This window comes from Anomaloglossus baeobatrachus, chromosome 5, assembly GCF_048569485.1.
Source record: "Anomaloglossus baeobatrachus isolate aAnoBae1 chromosome 5, aAnoBae1.hap1, whole genome shotgun sequence".
Taxonomy (NCBI): Eukaryota; Metazoa; Chordata; class Amphibia; order Anura; family Aromobatidae; genus Anomaloglossus; species Anomaloglossus baeobatrachus.
In genome coordinates this window covers 227,670,151-227,694,800 of record NC_134357.1, presented here as the reverse complement: position 1 = coordinate 227,694,800, position 24,650 = coordinate 227,670,151, and the positions used below count along the sequence as shown (strand labels likewise).

The 24,650-nt window shown below is 44.9% G+C and overlaps 1 protein-coding gene across 1 annotated transcript in view; it reads right to left on the bottom strand.

Annotated features, from left to right (window-relative positions):
* Positions 1-24,650, bottom strand: part of SLC43A1 (solute carrier family 43 member 1) — a 255,398-nt gene that overhangs the window by 53,084 nt on the left and 177,664 nt on the right. Inside the window, exon 10 of the mRNA XM_075349143.1 lies at positions 1,626-1,661. Within this exon, the coding sequence (XP_075205258.1) occupies positions 1,626-1,661 (36 nt within the window). The remainder of the gene's footprint in view (positions 1-1,625; positions 1,662-24,650) is intronic.

Genomic DNA, 24,650 nt, shown 5'->3' with positions numbered 1-24,650 from the left:
GAGGGAAAACTGGGAGTGTTATGTGTTTTGGTGGTACCTACAATGCTCTTCCAGGTCCCTGGGGGTAGGCCCTGCATCTTTGCTAGGATGCAGTACCTAGTAGTGCCCTGATGGGTTCCGGGGTGCTACACATGAATCTAGTGACAGGTTCTCTTTACGTTTTTTTAATAGTCAACATTTAATGCTACAATTCCCCTGTCTCAATCTCTACAGCAAAAATGGTCTGCCGCTTACAACTTTACATCTAAAAATCAATTGTTGGCAAGGGATGTCAAAAGCTGGACTGAAGATAATCAGCAGATGTTTTATTTTAAAATAGTTGTCTTTGATAAGCCAACTAACTAAACTTGCTTTACAAAAATCTTACGGCTAATTATGAAACACCCTGTTCAAGAGTATAAACTACCAAAGTGACTACTGATGGATCAATTTCCTTGGAAATCTCACTAATCAGCTTTATGGAGAGGCCGTGGAGTTCATGTCACTGCTGCAGCCCCTGCAATGCTTATATTGACTTGCAGACACTTTTGAATCTCTCAATTCTTAGTAACTATGAGGCTATGTGCCCACTGGAGATTAAATCCTGTGGATTTATCTGCGGAAAATCCTCGGATTTTCCAGATAAATCCGCAGGTTTCAGCATGTACAGACACTCTCCATGTTATCCTATGGGACATGGGGAGTGTCTGTGTCTATGCTGCGGAATATGCTGCGGATGTCCCGCAGCTGCACGTAATTGCATGTCAATTATTTCTGCGGAATTACCTGCGGAAATCCCGGCCCTCCACTATGGAGATTGAGACCGGGACTTCCGTAGGTAAGCCGCACGAATGCCCGCAGGTTTACCGCAGCTATTTTGCTGTACTACCGCAGCTAAAAATAGCTGCGGATTCTGGCGAGCAGCTGCGGGAAATCTGCGGATGTACCTGCGGATATATCCGCAGGTACAAACTCCTGTGGGCACATAGCCTGAGAAGTTGTACAGCCTTCTCCCAATCACTATTATACCCTCAACTGCTGTCATAAAAGGTTCCCCAGAAAATATAAATTCTGGAAAATCATTGCTCAGACCTCAACATTGTGCTACAATATTCCTGTTATTCCTCCAAAGCATATAAATAAATAGATAATTGGGTGTTACCTCTTTAGGGTGTGTCCCTGCACAGTCTGACCCTGATAAATCATTGCTGACTCTTTAGGGCACACCCCTTTGACGTGTAGGAGGAATTTACGAAGCAAAATGAAACACAGGATTTAAGGACACTTGCTCCAGACCTTTTTATATTTGTTATATAAATCTTTACTTTCTCAAAGAGAACTAACGGGTCCTCGTTTTAAAAAGAAAACCAAAAGCGTAAATCCATATTTGACCCGTAGACATTGCTTGGAATCATTGATTTTTATTTTAAAATTGTTTGTGTAAATTTGAATATCCAATAGTTTTGGAATTCGGAATAAAAAAAATTTAGGCTGGTGACCTGGGATAGAAACTTAACATTCAAACAATCTGACTGTGAAAAATGAAAAATCTGTGCATAACTATTTTGCTGTAATAGATGTTTTTTTTTAATCACTAGCTACAAAAATATTGAATAAAGATATCCACATTTGTATATAAGACATACCTGTGTATTCTGCTTTCAATTTCAGATCCCCGGCAACTAAAATTAAAAAAGGAACATACATTTGTATTGTGTCTTCATTAAGAATGTTGATTTTTTTTCTCTAATTTCATTTTTTTAATTTAATGGTCCAAATTTTCTATGATTTAAATGGTTTTACCTCCGATAGACCTTCATAGCAACACACTATAAAGGTTCATATACAGTGCCTACAAGTAGTATTCAACCCCCTGCAGATTTAGCAGGTTTCATAAGATGCAAATAAGTTAGAGCCTGCAAACTTTAAACAAGAGCAGGATTTATTAACAGATGCATAAATCTTACAAACCAACAAGTTATGTTGCTCAGTTAAATTTTAATAAATTTTCAACATAAAAGTGTGGGTCAATTATTATTCAACCCCTAGGTTTAATATTTTGTGGAATAACCCTTGTTTGCAATTACAGCTAATAATCGTCTTTTATAAGACCTGATCAGGCCGGCACAGGTCTCTGGAGTTATCTTGGCCCACTCCTCCATGCAGATCTTCTCCAAGTTATCTAGGTTCTTTGGGTGTCTCATGTGGACTTTAATCTTGAGCTCCTTCCACAAGTTTTCAATTGGGTTAAGGTCAGGAGACTGACTAGGCCACTGCAACACCTTGATTTTTTCCCTCTTGAACCAGGCCTTGGTTTTCTTGGCTGTGTGCTTTGGGTCGTTGTCTTGTTGGAAGATGAAATGACGACCCATCTTAAGATCCTTGATGGAGGAGCGGAGGTTCTTGGCCAAAATCTCCAGGTAGGCCGTGCTATCCATCTTCGCATGGATGCGGACCAGATGGCCAGGCCCCTTGGCTGAGAAACAGCCCCACAGCATGATGCTGCCACCACCATGCTTGACTGTAGGGATGGTATTCTTGGGGTCGTATGCAGTGCCATCCAGTCTCCAAACGTCACGTGTGTGGTTGGCACCAAAGATCTCGATCTTGGTCTCATCAGACCAGAGAACCTTGAACCAGTCTGTCTCAGAGTCCTCCAAGTGTTCATGAGCAAACTGTAGACAAGCCTTGACATGACGCTTTGAAAGTAATGGTACCTTACGGGCTCGTCTGGAACGGAGACCATTGCGGTGGAGTACGTTACTTATGGTATTGACTGAAACCAATGTCCCCACTGCCATGAGATCTTCCCGGAGCTCCTTCCTTGTTATCCTTGGGTTAGCCTTGACTCTTCGGACAAGCCTGGCCTCGGCACGGGTGGAAACTTTCAAAGGCTGTCCAGGCCGTGGAAGGCTAACAGTAGTTCCATAAGCCTTCCACTTCCGGATGATGCTCCCAACAGTGGAGACAGGTAGGCCCAACTCCTTGGAAAGGGTTTTGAACCCCTTGCCAGCCTTGTGACCCTCCACGATCTTGTCTCTGATGGCCTTGGAATGCTCCTTTGTCTTTCCCATGTTGACCAAGTATGAGTGCTGTTCACAAGTTTGGGGAAGGTCTTAATTAGTCAGAAAAGGCTGGAAAAAGAGATAATTAATCCAAACATGTGAAGCTCATTGTTCTTTGTGCCTGAAATACTTCCTAATACTTTAGGGGAACCAAACAGAATTCTGGTGGTTTGAGGGGTTGAATAATAAATGACCCTCTGAAAAAACTTTTCACAATTTAAAAAAAAAAACAAAAAAAGAAATAACATTCTTTTTTGCTGCAGTGCATTTCACACTTCCAGGCTGATCTACAGTCCAAATGTCACAATCCCAAGTTAATTCCGAATGTGTAAACCTGCTAAATCTGCAGGGGGTTGAATACTACTTGTAGGCAATGTATATGGCCTTATTGTGGCTTCTTAAAACCTCTGAAATGTAAAAGGTACTCCATTAACCCCTAACAACACAGCCAGCTTTGGGATTTAAAGACCACTTTTTTATTTTTCCTTGTCACATTGCAAGAATTATTTTCTATTAATTTAGCAGTATGATCACTTTATTTTGTTAGATGAGTTATTTTTTTAATGGCACGGTTAAGAAAAGTTATTGTTTTAATTTTATCACATCCCTTTAACCTTTTGTGTAATGATTTAAGTCGGCATATGAAAAAATATATCACATGGTTCACAATCACAGCAAGTAATCCAGAGAAAAACATAGGATTGGAAGCAATAATGATAAATGGCCAGAAGGTGGCAGCAGAATCCTGGAAGAAATAAAGAGGGTTCCGCCTGGTTTAGCTCAATTCTTTATTTCTTCCAGGATTATGCTGCCACCTTTTGGCCATTTATCATTATTGCTTCCAATCTCATGTTTCTCCCTGGATTATTTGTTGTGATTATGATAGTTAGTGGTGGGCAAACCCGAACTTTAAAGTTCGAGGTCCGTACTAAACACATAGTGTTTGTGCACAAGAACGAGTTTTCTTGGGAAACCCATGTTACAGTTTGGGTCCAGGGGCTGTAAAAAAAAAAAAGAGAGAGACGCATACTGCAGACTCGCTATTGCTTCTGATTCCGGGTCCAATCATTAAATTCACTGTTCTGCTCATCACTCGGTAGTCTTCGGCTTTTTTGGGCTGTGTTCGCGGTGACGTCAGGGTTCACCCGAGTCTATGGCTTAGCAATGGACTCGATTGAACTTTGACTATCACTGTCAGGGTATGATTCCCCTAACCTTCGTACAGCTTCTGATGCGAGAGCATCAGATGCGATATGCTAATGACCCTCTGCTGCAAGCATCATCCGAGGGTCATGCGACTGCGATGCGATCTTGCGATCAGGTCACAGCTGCGGAGAAGAGGGAGGGAGCACTTTCACCCCATCTCCTCCGCTGCCTGTGTCTGCGTACATCGCACTGCAGTCAGATTACATGCGAGTGCAGTGTGATGTTTCAATTGCTCCCATAGACTTGCATGGGGGTGTGTGAGCCGAGACGCGCTGCCAAACGCAGCATGCTGCGATTCATTCCGCATGCCGCTTTGGCAGGAGGAATGAATCACAGATGGTTACTGCCCCATAGTTTTGCACTAGAGTGAGAGAAATCCGATGTTTTATCGGATTGCACTTGTCTGTGCAAAACGCAAGTGGAACTGTACCCTCAGCCTGCTTCTCGCTTTGTAGAGATCCTTGTCTGTACAGAGCGATGAAGCAGAGCTGTCATTGCTCTCCCTGTGGACTATGTTGGACTAAGGATTTTTTTATTAATAAAGATGGAGTCTCTAAATTTTTTTTGTTTTATTTCTAATAAAAAACATTTTTTTATGTGTTGTGTTGTTTTTTAGGCGGACGAGCTGGGTAAAGAGCCTGGAAATGGCACTAAGAAACAATGCACCATTTCCAGGCTGCAGGCTGCGGTTTTTAGCGTGTGGGGCCCAGAATGCTGAGAATGCCAGCCCCCAGCTGCCTGGTTTTACCTGGCTGGCGATTAAAATATGGCATGCTGGGTAATAAAGGGGTAATAAAGGGGTTAATACCAGCTTTCTACTCTCAGCTGGTACTAAACCCGAAATTCATGGTGTCACGCCAAATTCGACATGGCCACCATGAATTTCTAGCAAATAGTAAAAAAAAAACACACCAGATAGAATTTTTTTTTTATAAGAAATAAAAAAAAAAAAAACATTTAGCCACTCCATCTTTATTATAAAAAAATCCTTAGTCCGACGTAGTCCACAGGTAGAGCAATATCAGCTCTGCTTAATCGTTGTGTACAGACAAGCTTCTCTACAGAGCGAGAAGCAGGCTGACACTGATAGTGACAGTCAAAGTTCAATTGAGTCCATGGCTAAACCATGGACATGGGTGAATCCTGACGTCACCACAAACACGGCCGAAAATAGCCGAAGACTGCCGAGTGACGAGCAGTGCAGTGAATACCACCAAAACTTAATGATCCGACCCGGAAGCAGAAGCGGCTGAGAGACAGCGTCTGCAGGGACCTGTAAGTATGATGACAATATTAATTATTAACTATATTCTTTATTTCACAGCCCCCCCCCCCCGCCCCATTTTACAACTGTAAAGTCCAAGCTTGGTGTTCAGACGCAAGTTCACGTTATCTCCGGCCCCAAACTCGAACTTTACAAACAGTCTGGGCGAGGCTCCCAATCCCAAACATCAAGGTGGGTGGGGCGTTCACCCATCACTAATTATGAACCATGTCATATACTTGATTCATACATGATTATTTATGTAGCAGTTAATGACTGTATTTCAACTTTCATCCTTCCACAATCTTCTCACAATAGTTGGTAGGAATTTGGCCCATTCCTCCTAACAGAACTGGTGTAACTGAGCCATGTTTGTAGGTCGCTTTACTCGCACCGGCCTTTTCAGCTTTGCCCAAAAATTTTCAATAGGATTGAGATCAGGGCTTTGTAATGGCCACTCCAAAACATTGATTTTCTTCTACTTAAGCCATTTTGTAACCAGTTTAGCATTAGCAATAAACTTTGGGTAATTGTCCATTTGGAAGACCCATTTCCACTGAAGCTTTAAGTTTCTGGCTGATGTCTTGCGATGTTGCTTCAGTATTGCCACATAATCTCTCTTGAAGGTGTCATCTATTTTGTGAAGTGCAGCAGTACCTCCTACAGCAAAACAACCCCACAACATGATGCTGCCGCCCCCGTGTTTCATAGTTGGGCTGGTGTTCTTAGGCTACAAAGTTTCTCCCTTTTTCCTCCAAATGTAACGATGGTCATTATGGCTAAACAGTTCAATTTCAGTTTCGACAGACCACAGAACATGTCTCCAAAAATGAAGGTCGTTGTTCCTGTTTGAATTTGCAAACATAAATCTGGCTTTTTATGTTTCTTTTGGAGTAATGGCTTCTTCCTGGCAGAGTGGCCTTTCAGCTCATGTTGATAAAGTACCCGTTCCACTAAGGATAATGTCACAATCTTACCAGCTTTTGCCAGCATCTTCACAATATCTTTTCCTTTTGTTCTTTGGTTGATATGCACATGTCTGACCAAAGCATGTTCATCTTTGGTACACAGCACTCATCTCCTTCATGAGCAGTATGATGGCTGGACATTCTCATCTTATTTGTACTTGTGAATGGGAATTGCATCTAAGGATGAACGAGATTTGTGCAAGTCGACAATTCTCTTTCTGAGATCTTGGCTGATTTCTTTTGACTTTCCCGTGATGCTACAAAAAGAAATAGTGTGTTTCAAGTGTGCATTAAAATATATCCACACGTGTGTCTGTAATTGACTCAGATGTTGCCAATAAACCAGAAGCTTCCAAAGACATAACATCATCATTTGTGCTGTCCCATATTGTTTAAAGGCAGAGTACTCTTAATGTATCCTTTGTGTACATTGAACAACACAAAAAAAACAGAGACAAAAAGGCAAATTGGTCACAATTGCACACAAAACCCTATAATAGGCCCTGACAAAATTGTTCGCACCTTTCCAAAATTGTGGGTAAATAACTTTGTTTCAAGCATGTGATGCTCGTTCAAACTCAGCTGTGGCAATTAACTGGTGTGGGCAATATGAAAATCACTCCTGAAAGCAGATTAAAAGGGAAGACATTGACCCAGTCTATGCATTGTGTGTCTGTGTGTGCCACATTTTATGAAAGGTACCAACAATTTTGTCCAGCCCATTCTTGGGGTTTTGTGTGAAATTATGTCCAATTTGACTATTTTTTGTTGTTGTTCCAATACATAAAAAAAGAAACTAGAAAATAATAGTGTATAACAAAAGATTTGTAATTGCAGTAATTTTCTGGAAAAAATACTTCATTTTCTGGAACAATTTCAGGGGTAACAACACTTTTGGCCATGATTGTATAAGTAACATAGCTAAGGGGGGCTTCTCTGAGGCGCCCACTAGGTGCAACCCTGCAACGTTTAACTGTATTGGCAATAGGTGGTGATCCGATACTGGCAAACTGTGTGGCAGAACAGGGACACTCGATCTCCATTCACTGCAGCTCCCCATTCTGTAAGCTGTAGGTTGCTTTAGTCCTGTGTCCTACAGAATGGCAGGTCCAGAGCGGAGCATGATTGCACCACAACACATATGAGACGTGAGTCCTTGCGTGATGATGTCACCACATTCGCTTGCCAGTGACCAGCTGCTGTCTGCTGCTGGTCACCCTGGAGTAAAATGAGTAAATTGTATTTATTTTATTTTTTCATTGTGCTATGGCTGTGTGGGGGCCCAGCAAAAATACTAGGGGCTACTAACGGGGTACTCTATAAATAGTGGGGGCTACTAAGGGTAGGCCATCATACATAGTGGGGGCTACTAAGGGGGCCATGACAGTGTAGGGGCTACTAAAAGAGCTAAGACAGTGTGGGGGCTACGAAGACATGGGGACATGACATAATGTGGGGGCTACTAATTGGAACATGCTACAGAGTGGAGACTACTGAGGGGGTTATCATACAGAATGGGGGCTGCTGAGGGGCCATGATACAGTGAGAGGGCTATTAAGGGGGTCATGACAGTGTAGAGGTTACTATAGGGCCATGAGATAGAGTGCAGGCTACTTAGGGGGGGTATAAAACAGTGTGGGGACTTCTGTGGGGCCCTTGTACAGAATTGGGGCCATCAGTGTGGGGGCATTATACTGTGTATGGGAGAGCATCAACCTGTGTAGAGGGGAGCTGTACAGGGGGGAGACTCGGAATATTATTAAATGATAAGTGAGCACTTATTGTAATAGGGGCACTCAGGCATACCAAGGGGCGTAACGCCCGCGGTCGCAGAGGTCGCCACTGCGACCAGGCCTGCAGTGTTATAGGGGCCTGGCAGCCGCTCTGCAGAGACGGCTCCTCTCTGTAAGAGAGGAGATGCGCTGTGTAGTGGTCGACTACCAGGGGGCCGGCCTGTGAGTCTGGGGGCCCTGGTGTCAGTAAAGGGGCTCTCTGACCTGCGGCAGAGCAGAAGTGCTCCTGCACAGATCACGGAATCCATCCTGCAAGGACCTGCGATGATGTCATGCCCATGTTACTGGGTGGGAGGAAACACAGGATTGCCGGCAGAAAGCAGACTGATTCCTGAAAGAGATTTGGACACATAACTGGTAATGAGAAAAGAGGTGACATGAGAAAGAGGGGGATGCAGGGTAAGTGGCATATGGGGGGGTGCAGACTGTGACAGAAGGATGTGAAGGGGTGCAGAGTGTTTGAGAGGGGTAAGTTGGGGTACAGACAGGGTGAGATGTGTGGGGCAGGGTGTGTGACATATGGGGGTGTAGTGTGTGTGATATGGGGGATGCAGGCTGTATGGGAAGCAGGGTGTGTGACAAAAGCGGCAGGGGCGTAACTACCGAGGTCGGAAGGAGAAGAGAGGACTTGTTTTTTTATTTTGTCTGCATGACACATGGAGGCCCTGGGGGCCTGGCTGCATGACACATGGAGGCCCTGGGGAGGCTGGCTGCATGACACATAGAGGCCCTGGGGTGCTGGCTGCATGACACATGGAGGTCCTGGGGAGGGCTGGCTGCATGACACATGGAGGCCCTGGGGGGGCTGGCTGCATGACATGGAGGCCCTGGGGGGGCTGGCTGCATGACACATGGAGGCACTAGGGGGGCTGGCTGCATGACACATGGAGGCCCTGGGGGGGCTGGCTGCATGACACATGGAGGCCCTGGGGGGGCTGGCTGCATGACACATGGAGGCCCTGGGGGGGATGGCTGCATGACACATGGAGGCCCTGGGGGGATCTGGCTGCATGACACATGGAGGCCCTGGGGGGGCTGGCTGCATGACACATGGAGGTCCTAGGGGGCTGGCTGCATGACACATGGAGGTCTATGGGACTGCATAATAAACATGAAGGACACCTTATACATGGACTATAGGGGTGTATTATACATGGAGGTCTATGGGGATGCATTATACAACATGAAGGACACCTTATACATGGGCTAGGGGTGCATTATACATGGAGAAGTATGGGGCTGCATAATACAATATGAAGATTTATTGGGCTGCATTATAATACATATAGGACTATGGAGGCTGCATTATAATATATGGAAGACTATGGAGACTACCTTACACGTGGACTATGGGGGTGCGTTATAAAACATGGAGGACCATGTGGTGCAGTATAAAATATGGAGAACTATGGGGTGAATTATAATATATGAAGGACTATGGGAAATTCATTATAATACATGGAGGACTATGGGGGTGCATTCTAATATATGAAAGGTTATGTGGGACCCTTTATACTATATGGAAGGCTATGTGGGGGCCATTATAGTATTTGGAGAACTATATACGAGGGGGGGACAAAGATACAAGCATGGGATGGAAATGTTTTGTGCTGAGGGAAAAAGGCTCTTTCCTCAGCACCCAGCTTTCCCATGTTCTGCTGTACATCTTTTCTCAGCACCCAGCTTTCCCATGCTCTGATATGGGAAAGCTGGGTGCTGAGGGAAAGATGTATGGCAGAGCATGAGAAAGCTGGGTGCTGAAGACAAGATGGATATCAGAACATAGGAAAGCTGGTTGCTGATAGAGGGATTTCATATCATGGGAAACCTGGGTGCTGAGGGTAAAAGCCAACTGTCAGTGTCATTATCCTGTACCCTAAAGGCCCTGTCACACACAGAGATAAATCTGCAGCAGATCTGTGGTTGCAGTGAAATTGTGGACAATCAGTGCCAGGTTTGTGGCTGTGTACAAATGGAACAATATGTCCATGATTTCACTGCAACCACTGATCTGCCAAAGATTTATCTCTGTGTGTGACGGGGCCTTGGGTGTCGGTGTACGTGGAGGGGGGGCCCAGTCTAAATTTTGCACCAGGGCCCATCAAACTCTAGTTACACCACTGGGCATACCTCCCTATTTTAGGGCTCTCCCTGGCAGTCCTGCTATTCACTGCTTTTGTCCTGGCTCCTCCCCTCAGTGCATGAATAAATTAACTCCAGAAGAGCAGTGCATAAATTAAATTGTCATCTGCTCTGGTTTACCTGAACAGGGCTAGGACTCATGAGCCCTTTGGCCATAGGCAGCTACTCGATCATTGAGCCACTACCTGTATTGAGAGGCATAGGAGGATTTGGTACTCTTCACCTGTATTGCAGACAGAGCAGCCAGAAGCAGATTATTCAGCTACATAGAGATATAGATAGATATATACTGTACCTCTATGTAGGTGAAGGAATAAGTCAGATTATTTTGTTCCTAAAAAAGTACTATAAAGAAATGAGAAAAAAAAATATGACAAAAATATAAATTTATTATCACCCACATCGGAACCAAACCAGCAACTTTCAAACACATTCCAGCATCCTTAGCTGTGGAGCCACAGGATCTGCTTACAGCAGGAAGAGGATTTTATACAGATGAAGCAGCAGCCTCTGCCTCCACAGCAGATTACACAGGACATAGCGATCCATTGCACAGAGCAGCATCTCTATATGCTGTATTCTAGAGGGAGAGGAAAATATTTTTTTTCCTCTAATAAAATTTAAAAAAAATAAAAAAAAATAGAATAATGTAATTATTATTGTGCTTTTTTGAAAACAATATTACAAATCAGCAAATAATATGCATTTATTTGGTGTCCCTGAAATTGTAACGACCCGAACAACACAGCAATCAGATTATTTATGGGGATTGGCAAATGGCGAAAAAAAATGGCACAATTGATTAATAATTATTTTTCTCTATTAAAATCCATAAAAAATGTAATGCTGAGGCCGTGTTCACACGTAGCGTAAGTGAGGCATTTTTTCTGCTGATATCTGCACCACGCAGCACAATAACAATCTTCTCTGATTATTGCCTGTTTGCTGCGTTTTTTATGCATTTTACCAGATATTTGATATATGTTTGGTGCAGATGTGAATCCCGGTTTTTAATGCACTTTAATTAGAGATGAGCGAATACTGTAATATTCGTATTAGCTATACTCGTAACAAATACTTTGTAATATTCATGTATTCGTTATGAATAGCGAGTACAATGCAAGTCAATGGGAAATGCAAGTAATTTTCTGCTGGACCCAAAAATCTGGGGGGACTGAGGAAAAGGCTGGAATGGATGGGAAAGTGATGAAACTGAATGTGGAGAGCCCAAAGAATATGCCTGCATGCATTTCTGACTCCCATATGGTTTCTGGGGATAAGTATGTCACAGTATTACGCCACTTATTCATTCTCTCTCTGTCTCTCTCTCTTCAAGCGCTTCATACTCACAGATCACCGTCGCGGTGCGGCTGTCAACCTGCTCCCACGACCTCTCATTCTTCTTCCCTGCCCACTCATTAGTCTCATACATATTCACTGCACCCGCTCATTAGGCTCATACATATTCACTGCTTTTCCCGACCACCGGCGTCTGTGATTGGTTGCAGATCTGCCCCTATGGTGAGTGACAGGTGTCTGACTGCAACCAATCACAGACGCCGGTGGGCAGGTTTATATCATACAGTAAAATAAATAAATAATTTAAAAAAAAAAGGAGTGGGGTTACCCCAATTTTGGTACCCAGCCAAGATGAAGCCCCACAGCTGGGGGCTAGTATTTTCAAACTGGGGAGGCCTATGATTATTAGGTTCTCTCCAGCCTAAAGCAAAGTGTAGAGCAAAAACTGTACCAGGTGCAGACTGTGGGTTTGATCCACTCCTTGTAGCCAATGTCAGGGTCAAACATTTCAATAGGAGCTCAGATCAAATTGTGGGCTGAGATTTAAAGTAAGATTACTGAAATTTCTCTTCTATGTGCCATACAAAAAGCCAACATGTGGTGGAAACTGGTTAACTACAATAACCCTCCAGATTCCTAGTAAAATAGAGAGACCAACTCTAAGGGGTACTTTGCACGCTGCGACATCGCTAGCCGATGATAGCGATGCCGAGCGCGATAGTCCCCGCCCCTGTCGCACATGCGATATGTTGTGATAGCTGCCGTAGCAAACATTATCGCTACGGCAACTTCACACACACTTACCTGCCCTGCGACGTCGCTCTGGCCGGCGACCCGCCTCCTTCCTAAGGGGGCAGGTCGTGTGGCGTCACAGCGACGTCACACGGCAGGCGGCCAATAGAAGCGGAGGGGCGGAGATGAGTGGGACGCAAACATCCCACCCACCTCCTTCCTTCCGCATAGCCGGTGGACGCAGGTAGGAGATGTTCCTCGCTCCTGCGGCTTCACACACAGCTATGTGTGCTGCCGCAGGAACGAAGAACAACATCGTATCTCCTATTGGTGCGACATTATGGAACTGTCCGACACTGCACAGATCACCGATTTACGACGCTTTTGCGATCGTTATCGGTGCATCTAGGCTTTACACATTGCGACGTTGTTACTGGCGCCGGATGTGCGTCACTTTCGATTTGACCCCGACGATATCGCAGTAGCGATGTCGCAACGTGCAAAGTACCCCTCAGGGCAGTTTGAATGCGGTAATGCGACTCAATGCCAACTTTCATGGAGAAGCTAGGAAAAACAAGAACAACTTGCTAAATGCCCTATGCATGAACTTTGAAGAAGTCTAGAGCAGGGTTCCCCAACTCCAGTCCTCAAGGCCCACCAACAGTGCATGTTTTCAGGATTTCCTTAGCATTGCACTGCTGTTGGAATCAGCACATGGGCAGGTAATTACATTAACACCTGTGCAATACTAAGGAAATCCCAAAAACCTGCACTGTTGGTGGGCCTTGAGGACTGGAGTTGGGGACCTCTGGTCTAGAGGATAAAACATACCAGATAATGATTTGCCCTGGTGAAACAAGTAAAGACGCCTTTTTTTAGCATGCCAGGCAATCATCAAACACCATCAGGAGAATAAAATTAACAACCAGCAGGGCATCAAGCTGAGATGGAAAGAAACAAACCATCATGAAGAGTGCAGGTGCCTAGAGGAATCAAAACCAGACCTATTGAAAAAAATAAAATGGGTTGGGCGCTGCGCTGAGGCAGCTGCCAAACAAGAAGACACCTAGCATTGATAGGATCCCTGCAGAGCTGCTCAAACGAGTCCCAAAAGCCGTACTGGCAGCACTATGCCACAAGATCTGGAAGACCTACACATAGCCAAAATAACTGGAAAAAATCAGATTTTATGATCCCACATCCAAAGAATGATAATGCACAAAACTGAGCTAACTATAGAATAATCGCCCTAATCCCCCATGCCAGCAAGTTGCTTCTAAAGATTATTAGGAAGCGCTTGAGCAACATACATGATAAAGGAATTTCTGATGGCCAAACTGGAATCCATAGAGAGACCAGTGATAATCATCACAAACCTGAGGTAAATCATAGAAAATATGAGGGAGTGCCAGAAGAACTTCTACCTGTGCTTCATTGATCTTGCCAAGTCTTTTGAATGTGTTGAGCAGAATGAGCTTTGGGAAGCAGTGTGTGTAAGGAATGCCAATGCACCTGATTAGATTAATCAAGTCACTTTATAATGATCAAAAAGCAACAATATGAACCAGGTTTGGAGATACAGAAAGGTTTAAGATTAGAGATGAGCAATCCTGCCAAGGATCGGATAGTTTCAGTATCACTGAACCCCGAGATCACCAATCAGATTGGCGATCCTAGCCGATCTCATCAGCGATCCTAGTTGAACCCATTAAATTCAATGGGAGGCAAAAGTGATGTGTTGTAAAATGGTGTAGGGGTCTGTAAAAGAAAGAAAACAAAAAAGGGTTAAAGCAGTACCTACTCACCAAGACTTCCCACGGCTGCAGCGCTACATTTGGGGCTGATAATTATCCCTAATACGTACTCACTGATTTCCCCTTCCACCAGCATCTCTGATTGGCTGCCATTGGACCACGCCCCCACCCTCTGAGACAGCGTCTGTGATTGGTGGAATCACAAACACTCTCTGTGTCCTTATACTGGTGATAAATAAATAACTAAATAAAAAAAGTTGTAGGGTCTCCACTCAGATAAAGCCACAGCTAGAAGCTGCATCCCCCAGTCGTGCACTTAAAGTGGCTGTGTATCATAATAAGAGGAATCGGATGCAACTTCTTTTTTTTTTTCAAAAAATGAAAAATTAATTAATAAATAATTTAAAAACACAGCGTCCATTTCCCCTCAATTTTGAAACCCAGCCAAGGTAAAGCCCGACAGCTGGAGGCTGGTATTCTCAGGTTGGAGATAATAGGCATAGTAAGGAGTTAATGGCAGCCCACAGCAGCCACTGAGCCCTAGATTAGTAATGGGAGGCATCTATGAGACCCCCATTACTAATCTGTAAATGAAAAGAAATAAGCAACAACACTGAAATAATCCTTTATATGAAATAAAATACAAAAAAACCCACCCTCTTTTCACCACGTTATTAACCAGAAAAAGATACAGGTCCAATGTAATCCAGACGAGGTCCCACGACAATTCCAGGTCTGCTAGATCTGAAGGCACAGCAAGTGGCTATAGAACAATGACTGCCCACTGTGAGCTTCAGGCAGAGACTGATCCTCAGAGATCAGCGGTGACGTCACTCAGGTGAGTTGCTTTCACAGCTTAAGGTTCCCACAGCCCGCCACCTGTGACCACAGGTAACCTGACCTCAGGGGACCTTATCAGGGGAGGTCACTGAGTTGATTGAGGTATTCTGCATTCACAGGTGGAGGGCCGTGGGAACCTCTAGCTGGGACAGCAACTAACCTGAGTGACTTCAGTGCTCATCACTGAGGCTTAGTTTCTGCCTGAAGCTCACAGCTGGTGATCATTGTTCTATGGCCATGCACTGTGCTTTCAGATCTAGCAGAGCTGGAATCGTCGTGGGACCTTGTGTGGATAACATCAGACCTGGGTCTTTTTGGGGTTAATAAAGTAGTGAAAGAGGGTGAGGGTTTTTGTGTTTTATTTCAAATGAAGGATTTTTTTGGTGTTTGTTTATTTATTTTCACTTACAGATTAGTAAGTCTCCCATTACTAATCTAGTTTTTAGTGGCAGCTGTGGGCTGCCATTAACTCCTTATTACCCCTATTGCCACCTCACCAGGGCAATCAGGAAGAGTCAGATAAAGTGCTGGGATTGAAGCATCTAATGGCTGTGACAATTCTGGGCGGCTGCTATGTTTAGGCTGGAGGAGGCCCAATTAACATGGGTCTCCCAAGTCTGAGAATTGCAGACCCCCAACTGTTGGGCTTTATCTTGGCTGGGTATCAAAATTGGGGGGAATCGTATGCCAATTTTTAAAATTATTTATTTAAATCATAAAAAAAAGGCTGTATGCGGTTTGTCTTATTTTGATAAACAACCAAGAAGGCGTACGGCTGGGGGCTACAACCTGTAGCCATGGGCTTTATCTGTGCTGGTATCAATATATAGGGGAACCGCAAGGCATTTTTTAAATTTATTTACCGTATTGTTCGGATTATAAGACGCACTTTTCCTCCCAAAAATTTGGGAGGAAAATGAGGGGTGCGTCTTAAAACCCGAATGTAGCTTACCGGGTGCTGCCGGCGCTGGTCAGTACGTCGCTGTTGTGTGCATCAGGCGACACCACTTTGCTTAACTCTGTGCGCGGCTGCTCTGTTCTGCTCGGCTCTGTGCACGGCTGCTTTGGTCTACTCGGCTCTGTGCGCAGCTGGTCTGGTCTGCTCGGCTCTGTGCGTGGCTGCTCTGGTCAGCTCGGCTATCTGCGTGGCTGCTCTGGTTCTGCTCGGCTCTGTGCGTGGCTGCTCTGTTCTGCTCGGCTGCTCTGTTCTGCTCGGCTCTGTGCGCGGCTGCTCTGGTCTGCTCGGCTCTGTGCACGGATGCTCTGGTCTGCTCGGCTCTGTGCACGGATGCTCTGGTCTGCTCGGCTCTGTGCACGGCTGCTCTAGTCTGCTCGGCTGCTCTGTTCTGCTCTGACTCACCCCCCCCCCCGCGCACGGAGCAGAGCAGCGTCACCAGCCCCGCACAGAGGAGAGCGGCGTCACTGGCCCTCCACAGAGGAGAGCGGCGTCACCGGCCCTGCACAGAGGAGAGCGGCATCACCAGCAACACACAGAGGAGAGCGGCATCAACAGCCCCGCACAGAGGAGAGCAGCATCACTGGCCCTGCACAGAGGAGAGCGGCGTCACCGGCCCCGCACAGAGGAGAGCGGCATCACCAGCCCCGCACAGAGGAGAGCGGCATCACCAGCCCCGCACAGAGGAGAGCGGCGTCACAGGCCCTGCACAGAGGGGAGCGGCGTCATCGGCCCCACACAGAGGAGAGCGGCGTCACCGGCCCCACACAGAGGAGAGTGGCGTCAACGGCCCCGCACAGAGCAGAGACCGCAGTGAGTATCTGGGCCTCCCTCTGTACCATTGCCAGCATCACCGTACTCCAGTACCACCCCTACCTTCTGTGACTCCCGCTCTGCTGCTGCCCCCTCTCCTTGGTAAGACACCACCAGATTATGAAACGGATACCATATTTTTTTTTTCACCTTTTTTTTCTCCAAATTTGGGGTGCGTCTTATAATCCGGTGCGTCTTAAAAAACGAAAAATACGATATTTATATTACACAAGCAGAACGCTGTTAGCGAGGGTGGGGGCGTGGTCTGACTGCAGCCAGAGACACAGTTGGATGGGGAAAGCAGTGAATATGCATGAGGGATAATTATTGGCCCAGGAAGTAGCATTGCAGCCACGGGGAGACTCTGTAAGTACACTGCATACAGACTTATTAGGCAAATGAGTATTTTGATCACATGATACTTTTTATACATGTTGTCCTACTCCAAGCTGTATAGGATTGAGAACCAACTACTAATTAAGTAAATCAGGTGATGTGCATGTAATGAGGAGGGGTGGGGTGTAATGACATCAACACCCTATATAAGGGGTGCATACTTATTAGGCAACTTCCTTTCCTTTAGCAAAATGGGTCAGAAGAGAGATTTGACGGGCTCCAAAAAGTCCAAAATTGTGAGATTTTGTGACTGCTGCAGAGGGATGCAGCAGTCTTGAAATTGCCAAACTTTTGACACGTGATCACCGAACAATCAAGCATTTCATGGCAAATGGCCAACAGGGTTGCAAGAAGCGTGTTGGGCAAAAAAAGCGAAAAATAACTGCTCATGAATTGAGGAAAATCAAGTGTGAAGCTGCCAAGATGCCATTTGCCACCAGTTTGGCCATATTTCAGAGCTGCAACATTACTGGAGTATCAAAAAGCACAAGGTGTGCCATACTCAGGGACATGGCCAAGGTAAGGAAGGCTGAAAAACGACCACCTTTGAACAAGAAACATAAGATAAAACGTCAAGACTGGGCCAAGAAATATCTTCAGAATGATTTTTCAAAGGTTTTATAGACTGATGAAATGAGAGTGACTTTTGATGAGCCAGATGGATGGGCCAGAGGCTGGATCAGAAAAGAGCAGAGAGCTCCACTCCGACTCAGAAGTCAGCAAGGTGAAGGTGGGGTACTGGTATGGGCTGGTATCATCAAAGATGAATTTGTGGGACCTTTTCGGGTTGAGGATGGAGTGAAGCTCAACTCCCAGACCTACTACCAGTTTCTGGAAGACAACTTCTTCAAGCAGTGGTACAGGAAGAAGTTGGTATCGTTCAAAAAACCCATGATTTTCATGCAGGACAATGCTCCATCACATGCATCCAACTACTGCACAGCGTGGCTGGCCAGTAAAGGTCTAAAAGATGAAAAAATAATGACATGGCCCCCTTGTTCACCTGATCTGAACCCTATAGAGAACCTGTGGTCCCTCATAAAATGGGAGATCTCCAGGGAGGGAAAACAGTTCACCTCTCAGAACAGTGTCTGGGAGGCTGTGGTGGCTTCTGCATGCAATGTTGATCATAAACAGATCATGCAACTGACAGAATATATGGATGGTCGGCTGTTGAGTGTCATCATAAAGAATGGTGGCTATATCGGTCACTAATTTTTTTGGGTTTTGTTTTGCATGTCAGAAATGTTTATTTCTAAATTTTGTGCAGATATATTGGTTTACCTTGTGGGAATATATTTGGTTTTTATTAAGTTGTCTAATAAATCTGCGCAGTAATAGTTATCTGCACAAACAGATATCCTCCTAAGATAGCCAAATCTAAAAAAAACCCACTCCAACTTCCAAAAATATTAAGCTTTGATATTTAGGAGTCTTTTGGGTTGAATGAGAACATAGTTGTTGATCAATAATAAAAAATCCCCTAAAATACAACTTGCCTAATAAGTCTGCACATGGTGTACCGTATTTTTCGGACTATAAGACGCACCGGACCATAAGACGCACTCTGGTTTTAGAGAAGGAAGATAGGAAAATATAATTTTAAGCAAAAAATGTGGTCATGACACACTGTTATGGGGGGAGGATCTGCTGCTGACACTATTATGGGGGTAATGTCCCCAAATTCTCTACTAAGATACCCCATCTTGGTAATGATCCTCCTGCCTTGTATATATATATATATATATGTCCCTCATCCTGGTATAGCCCCCATCCTGCTATATACTGCCATCCTGGTATGTGCTCCCATCCTGCAATATACCTCATTCTGGTATATGGCCGAATCATGCTATATACCCCATCCTGGCATATGGCTTCATCCTGCTATATACCCCCATCCTGGTATTTGGCCGCATCCTTCTATATACCCCATCCTGGCATATGGCTGCATCCTGTCCTGCTATATACCCCATCCTGGCATATGGCCGCATCCTGCTACATACCCCCATCCTGGTATGTGCTCCCATCCTGCTATATACCCCCATCCTGCTATAGACCTCCATCCTGGTATATGCCATCATCCTGCTATATGCCATCATCCTGCTATATACTATCATCCTGCTATATACCGCTATCCTGCTATATACTCCCACAATGCTATATACCCCCATCCATCCTGCTATATACCCCCATCCTGCTATATACCCCCATCCTGGTATATGCCATTATCTTGCTATATGCCATCATCCTGCTATATGTCATCATCCTGCTATATACCCCTATCCTGCTATGTACCCCCATCCTGCTATATACCCCCATCCATCCTGCTATATACCCCCATCCTGCTATATACTCCCATCCTGATATATGTCCTGCATCCTGTGGCACACAAAAAAAAATAAACGTTTATACTCACCTTTCGTCACTCCACGCAGCATCGCTCCTCTTCATGTCTGTGCCGGCAGCAGTGCCGCTGGAGTCTGGATTCGGCCACAGCAATGACGTCATCGCTGGGAGCACCGCTAGTGTCTACACAGTCGCAGCCGGCACAACAGGAGGAGATCGCAGTGCTGCAGGGGAATGGTGAGTATACTGATTCACTGCACAATGCACTGATAATGATGCATGGGGGGCAGTGGATACAGCCGCACATGATCACTCCAGGCTGTAGTTGCCTTGGGTGAGCAGGCTGGCTGTTTAGTATGCGCGCATGCCCCGCCCACCTGTCAGCGCCGACTTCAGTGCTGAGAGATGGGCGGGAGGATGGGCGTGCATATATAATGAGCGAGCCCACGTGGTCACGACAGGCGCTGCTGCAGCCTGCTGGTGCCCCCGATGACCCGCTCCACCGCAGCACCCTCATTCCCCGCAGCCCAACATTCAGACTATAAGACGCACCCCCAACTTTCTCCCAACATTTGGGGGAAATAAGTGCGTCTTATAGTCCAAAAAATACGGTATGTACTGCTCTAACCCTTTTGCTTCTTTTTTTTTTTTTACAGTGGTCAAGCACAACCATGGCAATACTTGACATGGCTATGGTGGGGAGAGTGAGGTTGGTTTCTGCAATCCGAACATTTAGCGATCCTTGGCAAGACTGCTGACTTTTGCGGTAAATGTTTGGATGTCCGATCCTGATCTGGCCAAAGATCATACAATTTTAACATTTTCCGATCTTTCTCCTTTTCTTTTCAACCTCTAGGCACAAGTAATCATGAGGAGGCTGGACTTAGCCAAAACACCTAATGTTGTGGGTGGGGGACAGACCACGGCAGGGGGGCTGCTCGGGACGCTCGGATCCAGGCGGTTGCTGTGGCTCGAGTGGCAGCTGGATCCTGGCTTGTGCAGCAGTCCGTCACCCACAACTGAAAAGAAGGGGTTATTTAAAGGGGAGAGTTTGTCAGTGACGCCACCCGTGGGTTGCGGTGATTGTTGGTGACACCGCCGCTGCCTTGGTATGGGGTGTCCGGGGCTGATGGTGCGGGGCAGCATGATGGTATCCCCTCCACGGGAAGTGGAGGTGTTGTCCCGGGGCCCAGGTGTAGGTGGAGTGCTGGGATGCAGTCTGCAGGGTTGGACCGGATGATACCGGTGTACTCACTGTTTGAATAAAATCACACAGAGTCCAGATAGTAAACCAAGTGCCGGATACCGGTAGCCTCCGGAGGGGTGTGCTCGGGTCCCACACACCGGTAGACAGAACAGGGGCCCTTCCTCCGGCAGTTTGGTATTGTTGTCCTGTGTGTTGACTAGTCTGCATGAAACGGGGAAAGTCCACTCCCGCTTTTCTGTGGGAGCTGTGGCTCGCGAGATCTGACCCTTGGGATTTTTGCAGGCACTTGTAGACGCCCTATCCCCCGCGTCGGGCTTCCGTCTCGCTCTATCTGGGCTGGTAGAGGGACAAGACTTGGAATCTTGTTCCCTGCTGGCCAATTGACAAGATTCTTGCAGCTGTCCTCGCCCTAGGGTCCAGGTCCCCCGACTGTGCACGGCCTCCGGACCGGATTCCCGCTGTCGGCACCGGCAGGCTTCAACCCTGCCCCGGTCCACTTAAGGTCTCCCGTGACCGGATCTCCGTCGCTTGTGGCCCTGCTCTGCCGTCTGCCATCCAGTCAGCTCAGGTAGTCCGGGAGCTACAACCCCCCGACTACCACTTCACTCCTCTCACTTCCTCTGTCTCCACTTAACTGTTTTGTTCCCTCCCCTTGACACCTCGGGACCCCTAGATGGGCGTCACCATCTGCCTGGCCCCGCCCACTGGTGTGTCCCTATTGTCCTGGGGGGGTGACTAGGCTTTTGTGGCTGGTGTATGTACCTGTGTGTGGGGTTGTGTTGGAGAGCCAAGGAGGAGAGAATCCTGCACCTGGAGAGGGGTGCAGTCATCTGTGACAACCTGATTTTGTCAGGGCGTCACACTAACAAATAGTCATAGATGGGGTAATTGCAAGCACAAAACCCGAAAAAAACACCCCAATTTAAATATCAAACTTTATTAAACAAAATTTCAATGTGCAAGTAAAACCAGGTTGCCTCACATATAAATAAGTGAAGGGGCCCAGTGCTAGAATCCCTGATATCTCCCTTCCTGACCGCGGAGGTTGGCACCCTAAATATAGCGCAGTGGTGTCCCCGCTCAGCCATGACTAGCCCTTTTGACCCTATACTAAATATTATAGTGCTGCTGATCTAAATGAAGGGCTTACAGAAATTACAATGGGTGTTCCACATTCATTCAGACCAGTTTGAATTTTCTTAGGTGTATTTTCCACTTTAATAATATTCCCGATATCCAATGACCAGTTATAAATGATTCTTCATACAAATACCACTGATCAAGATAAATATAGATTTTGAACAAAAATGTCCTATCAGCTTAATTAGCTATTATCAGGGTCAGAATAGAGAAAAATTTTTATATGTGTGCAATAATATCCATCATAGCTGATGATAAAAAAAACAAAGCCTAATGGCCAGTACTTAGCTACACTCAGCAGCTCATTGCCCGACATGTTTCTCCCCCAAGAGTGATCAGTTGGAGGTTCATTAGGGGCTGTCCTCAATCAGACCACACCATATGACAAGAATAGGGCCTTGTCATTCAAGAGCTGTCCTCAACCAAACCAATGCGTCATTAGCCACCATATTACTGGCGTGTGCGCTTTAAGCTAAGTGGAACAGCATCGTCCCTGACTTATATACAAATTGGTTTGGTTGAGGACAGGTCTTTAATAACAAGGCCCTATTCTTGTCATATGGTCATTTGAGATACTCAGGTAATATTACTCTGCTGGCAGATAGTGAGAAAGAATTGAAGAAGCTTATCCTAAAGTTGATATAAGAAAGCAACAATCAGAAATAGAAGTGGTTGACAGCTTTATTTCTCTTTGGTCTTTCATAATGGCAGTTTGACAGCAAATACCATGCGTCAATTACCAACTGGGTGTGCATACATATGAAGGGGCAAAATGAAAGGATACAAGAGAGACCAAAGGCCCGTTGGTTGGATACTATTAAGAATGACACAGAAAGGAACATCAAGCAACTAAAACTGAAAACAGCATGGTGAGAACTGGCCTATAGAGCTTCCAAGAGCAGGACACAACTGAATGGATGAACAAACAAAAGAATACAGCAGCAATCTGTTAGTGTTAAGATATAAGATTTCATAGAACATATATAATTTAAAATGCATTACTGCTCTATGGAATATTACTTAGAAAACTGAAGGTACTTAACTCATAAACTGGTCAATTCATATGAGCCGATCAACCATGGCAAGGTGACCTTTCTTTGATGATACCCTAAACCTAATGTTTTTCAAACATGCCTCTTTCGGTCTAAAAGTCTACAAATATAAAAGGCAGATAGAATCTAGCACTATTTAAAAACAACGTTGGGCTGATGGTAGGAGTGCACTGTCCGAAAAGGAGGCGATCAGCACCTCCTCTAGTAAACTGAAAAAAATGACCAGCATTTTCAAAAGGAATAATTCAAGTGTGAACAGGTTCAAGCTGCTATAACTGCATAATACACAAAAGAATACTGCAGAACTCTGTAAGTTCTAAGATATAAGCATAGAGTGTATGAAATTTAAATGGCATTACTGCTATAAAGAATATACTGAATGGATAAAATCAGAATCAAATATAAATACTGTATATTTCAAAGGAACATGGTGACTAAATATACTGTATATATTTTGGGGGTCTAGTGAGTTGTCCGGGCAATTAATGGTGCCCAAATGAGTTTGCCGTAGGCAATTCCAAATTCTGCACCAGCACCAGAAGTGAAAGTGTCAGTTTTCAACCAGCCACGGGGCTGCTGAGGTCTGTCGTTTACTGCAACCCTTATGTGACTTAATCCTGGAACATTTTAATGATCTGGTGTTCAAGCCACCTGAGCCCTACAGCCAATCAAAAGCTGCAGTGGCCTTGTGGATGGTTGAACTCTGACCTTGGCTCCAGGTAGGTGCAAGCAGGCGAATATCATTGACTTTCTTTTTTTGCCAAGCTCGCAGGAAACTTTACCTTTTGTATTTAATTTTTGTCTGGACAACCCCCTTTATATATTTATTCGGGTGGCACTATAATCATATTGGATACATTATCCTGTCATCTGGATCAGATGGTGAAAAAAAATTGAATAACTCCAATCAGAGAAGATGTCACTACAAAGGTAACTTAATATACATGTTTAATTATACAACTGATGGTAACTATGGTACTGTATTCATGTACTGATGGTGGCTTTTTTTCATGTACTCATGGTGGTTCTGATGCTGTATGTATGCAGTGACAGTGATTCTGGTGCTGCATTTACCTACTCATCATGGTTCTTGTGCTGTATACAAGTAGCAATGGTATTTTTAAAAAACAAAAATGTTTCGTTGTTTTCTTTATTTGGTTTTTAATAAAAAAAAATTACCAAAGTTTTTTTAAAAAAGTGTATTATAGAAACCTGAAAGTGCTTATTCTAAAGAAATCCTTGTTACAACTGGAGACTGACCCACATTTTTTCCAGACAGAGGCAATTAATTTTTGTCTTTTGAAGAGTTTTACATGAAATAGCCTTTGGCCATATTTTTTTGTATGTCCCATTTATATACTTGTACAGGTTAATCATGTTTCCCCTTATCCCCTTAGACATGTCTTCTCATGACAAAATACATTTAGGCTGTGACATACAAGCTTCGTTGAATCAGGACGTTCCTGACCAGACACATAAACAATTGAGCAGTGCACATCTCGTGTTTCATGCATATGCCACTCCATAAGGACTTGCAGAAAAAAATTGAAGACAGGAGTTTTAAGGCTGAGTATAAAATATAACAACTTTATTTAATATGAAAAAGTTAACAGGATTCAGTTTATACAATTACAATGTCATGGTGCTAGGAAATGGGTGAAAACCCATATGCTAGTGAGAAAGCCCAGGCAGGATCACC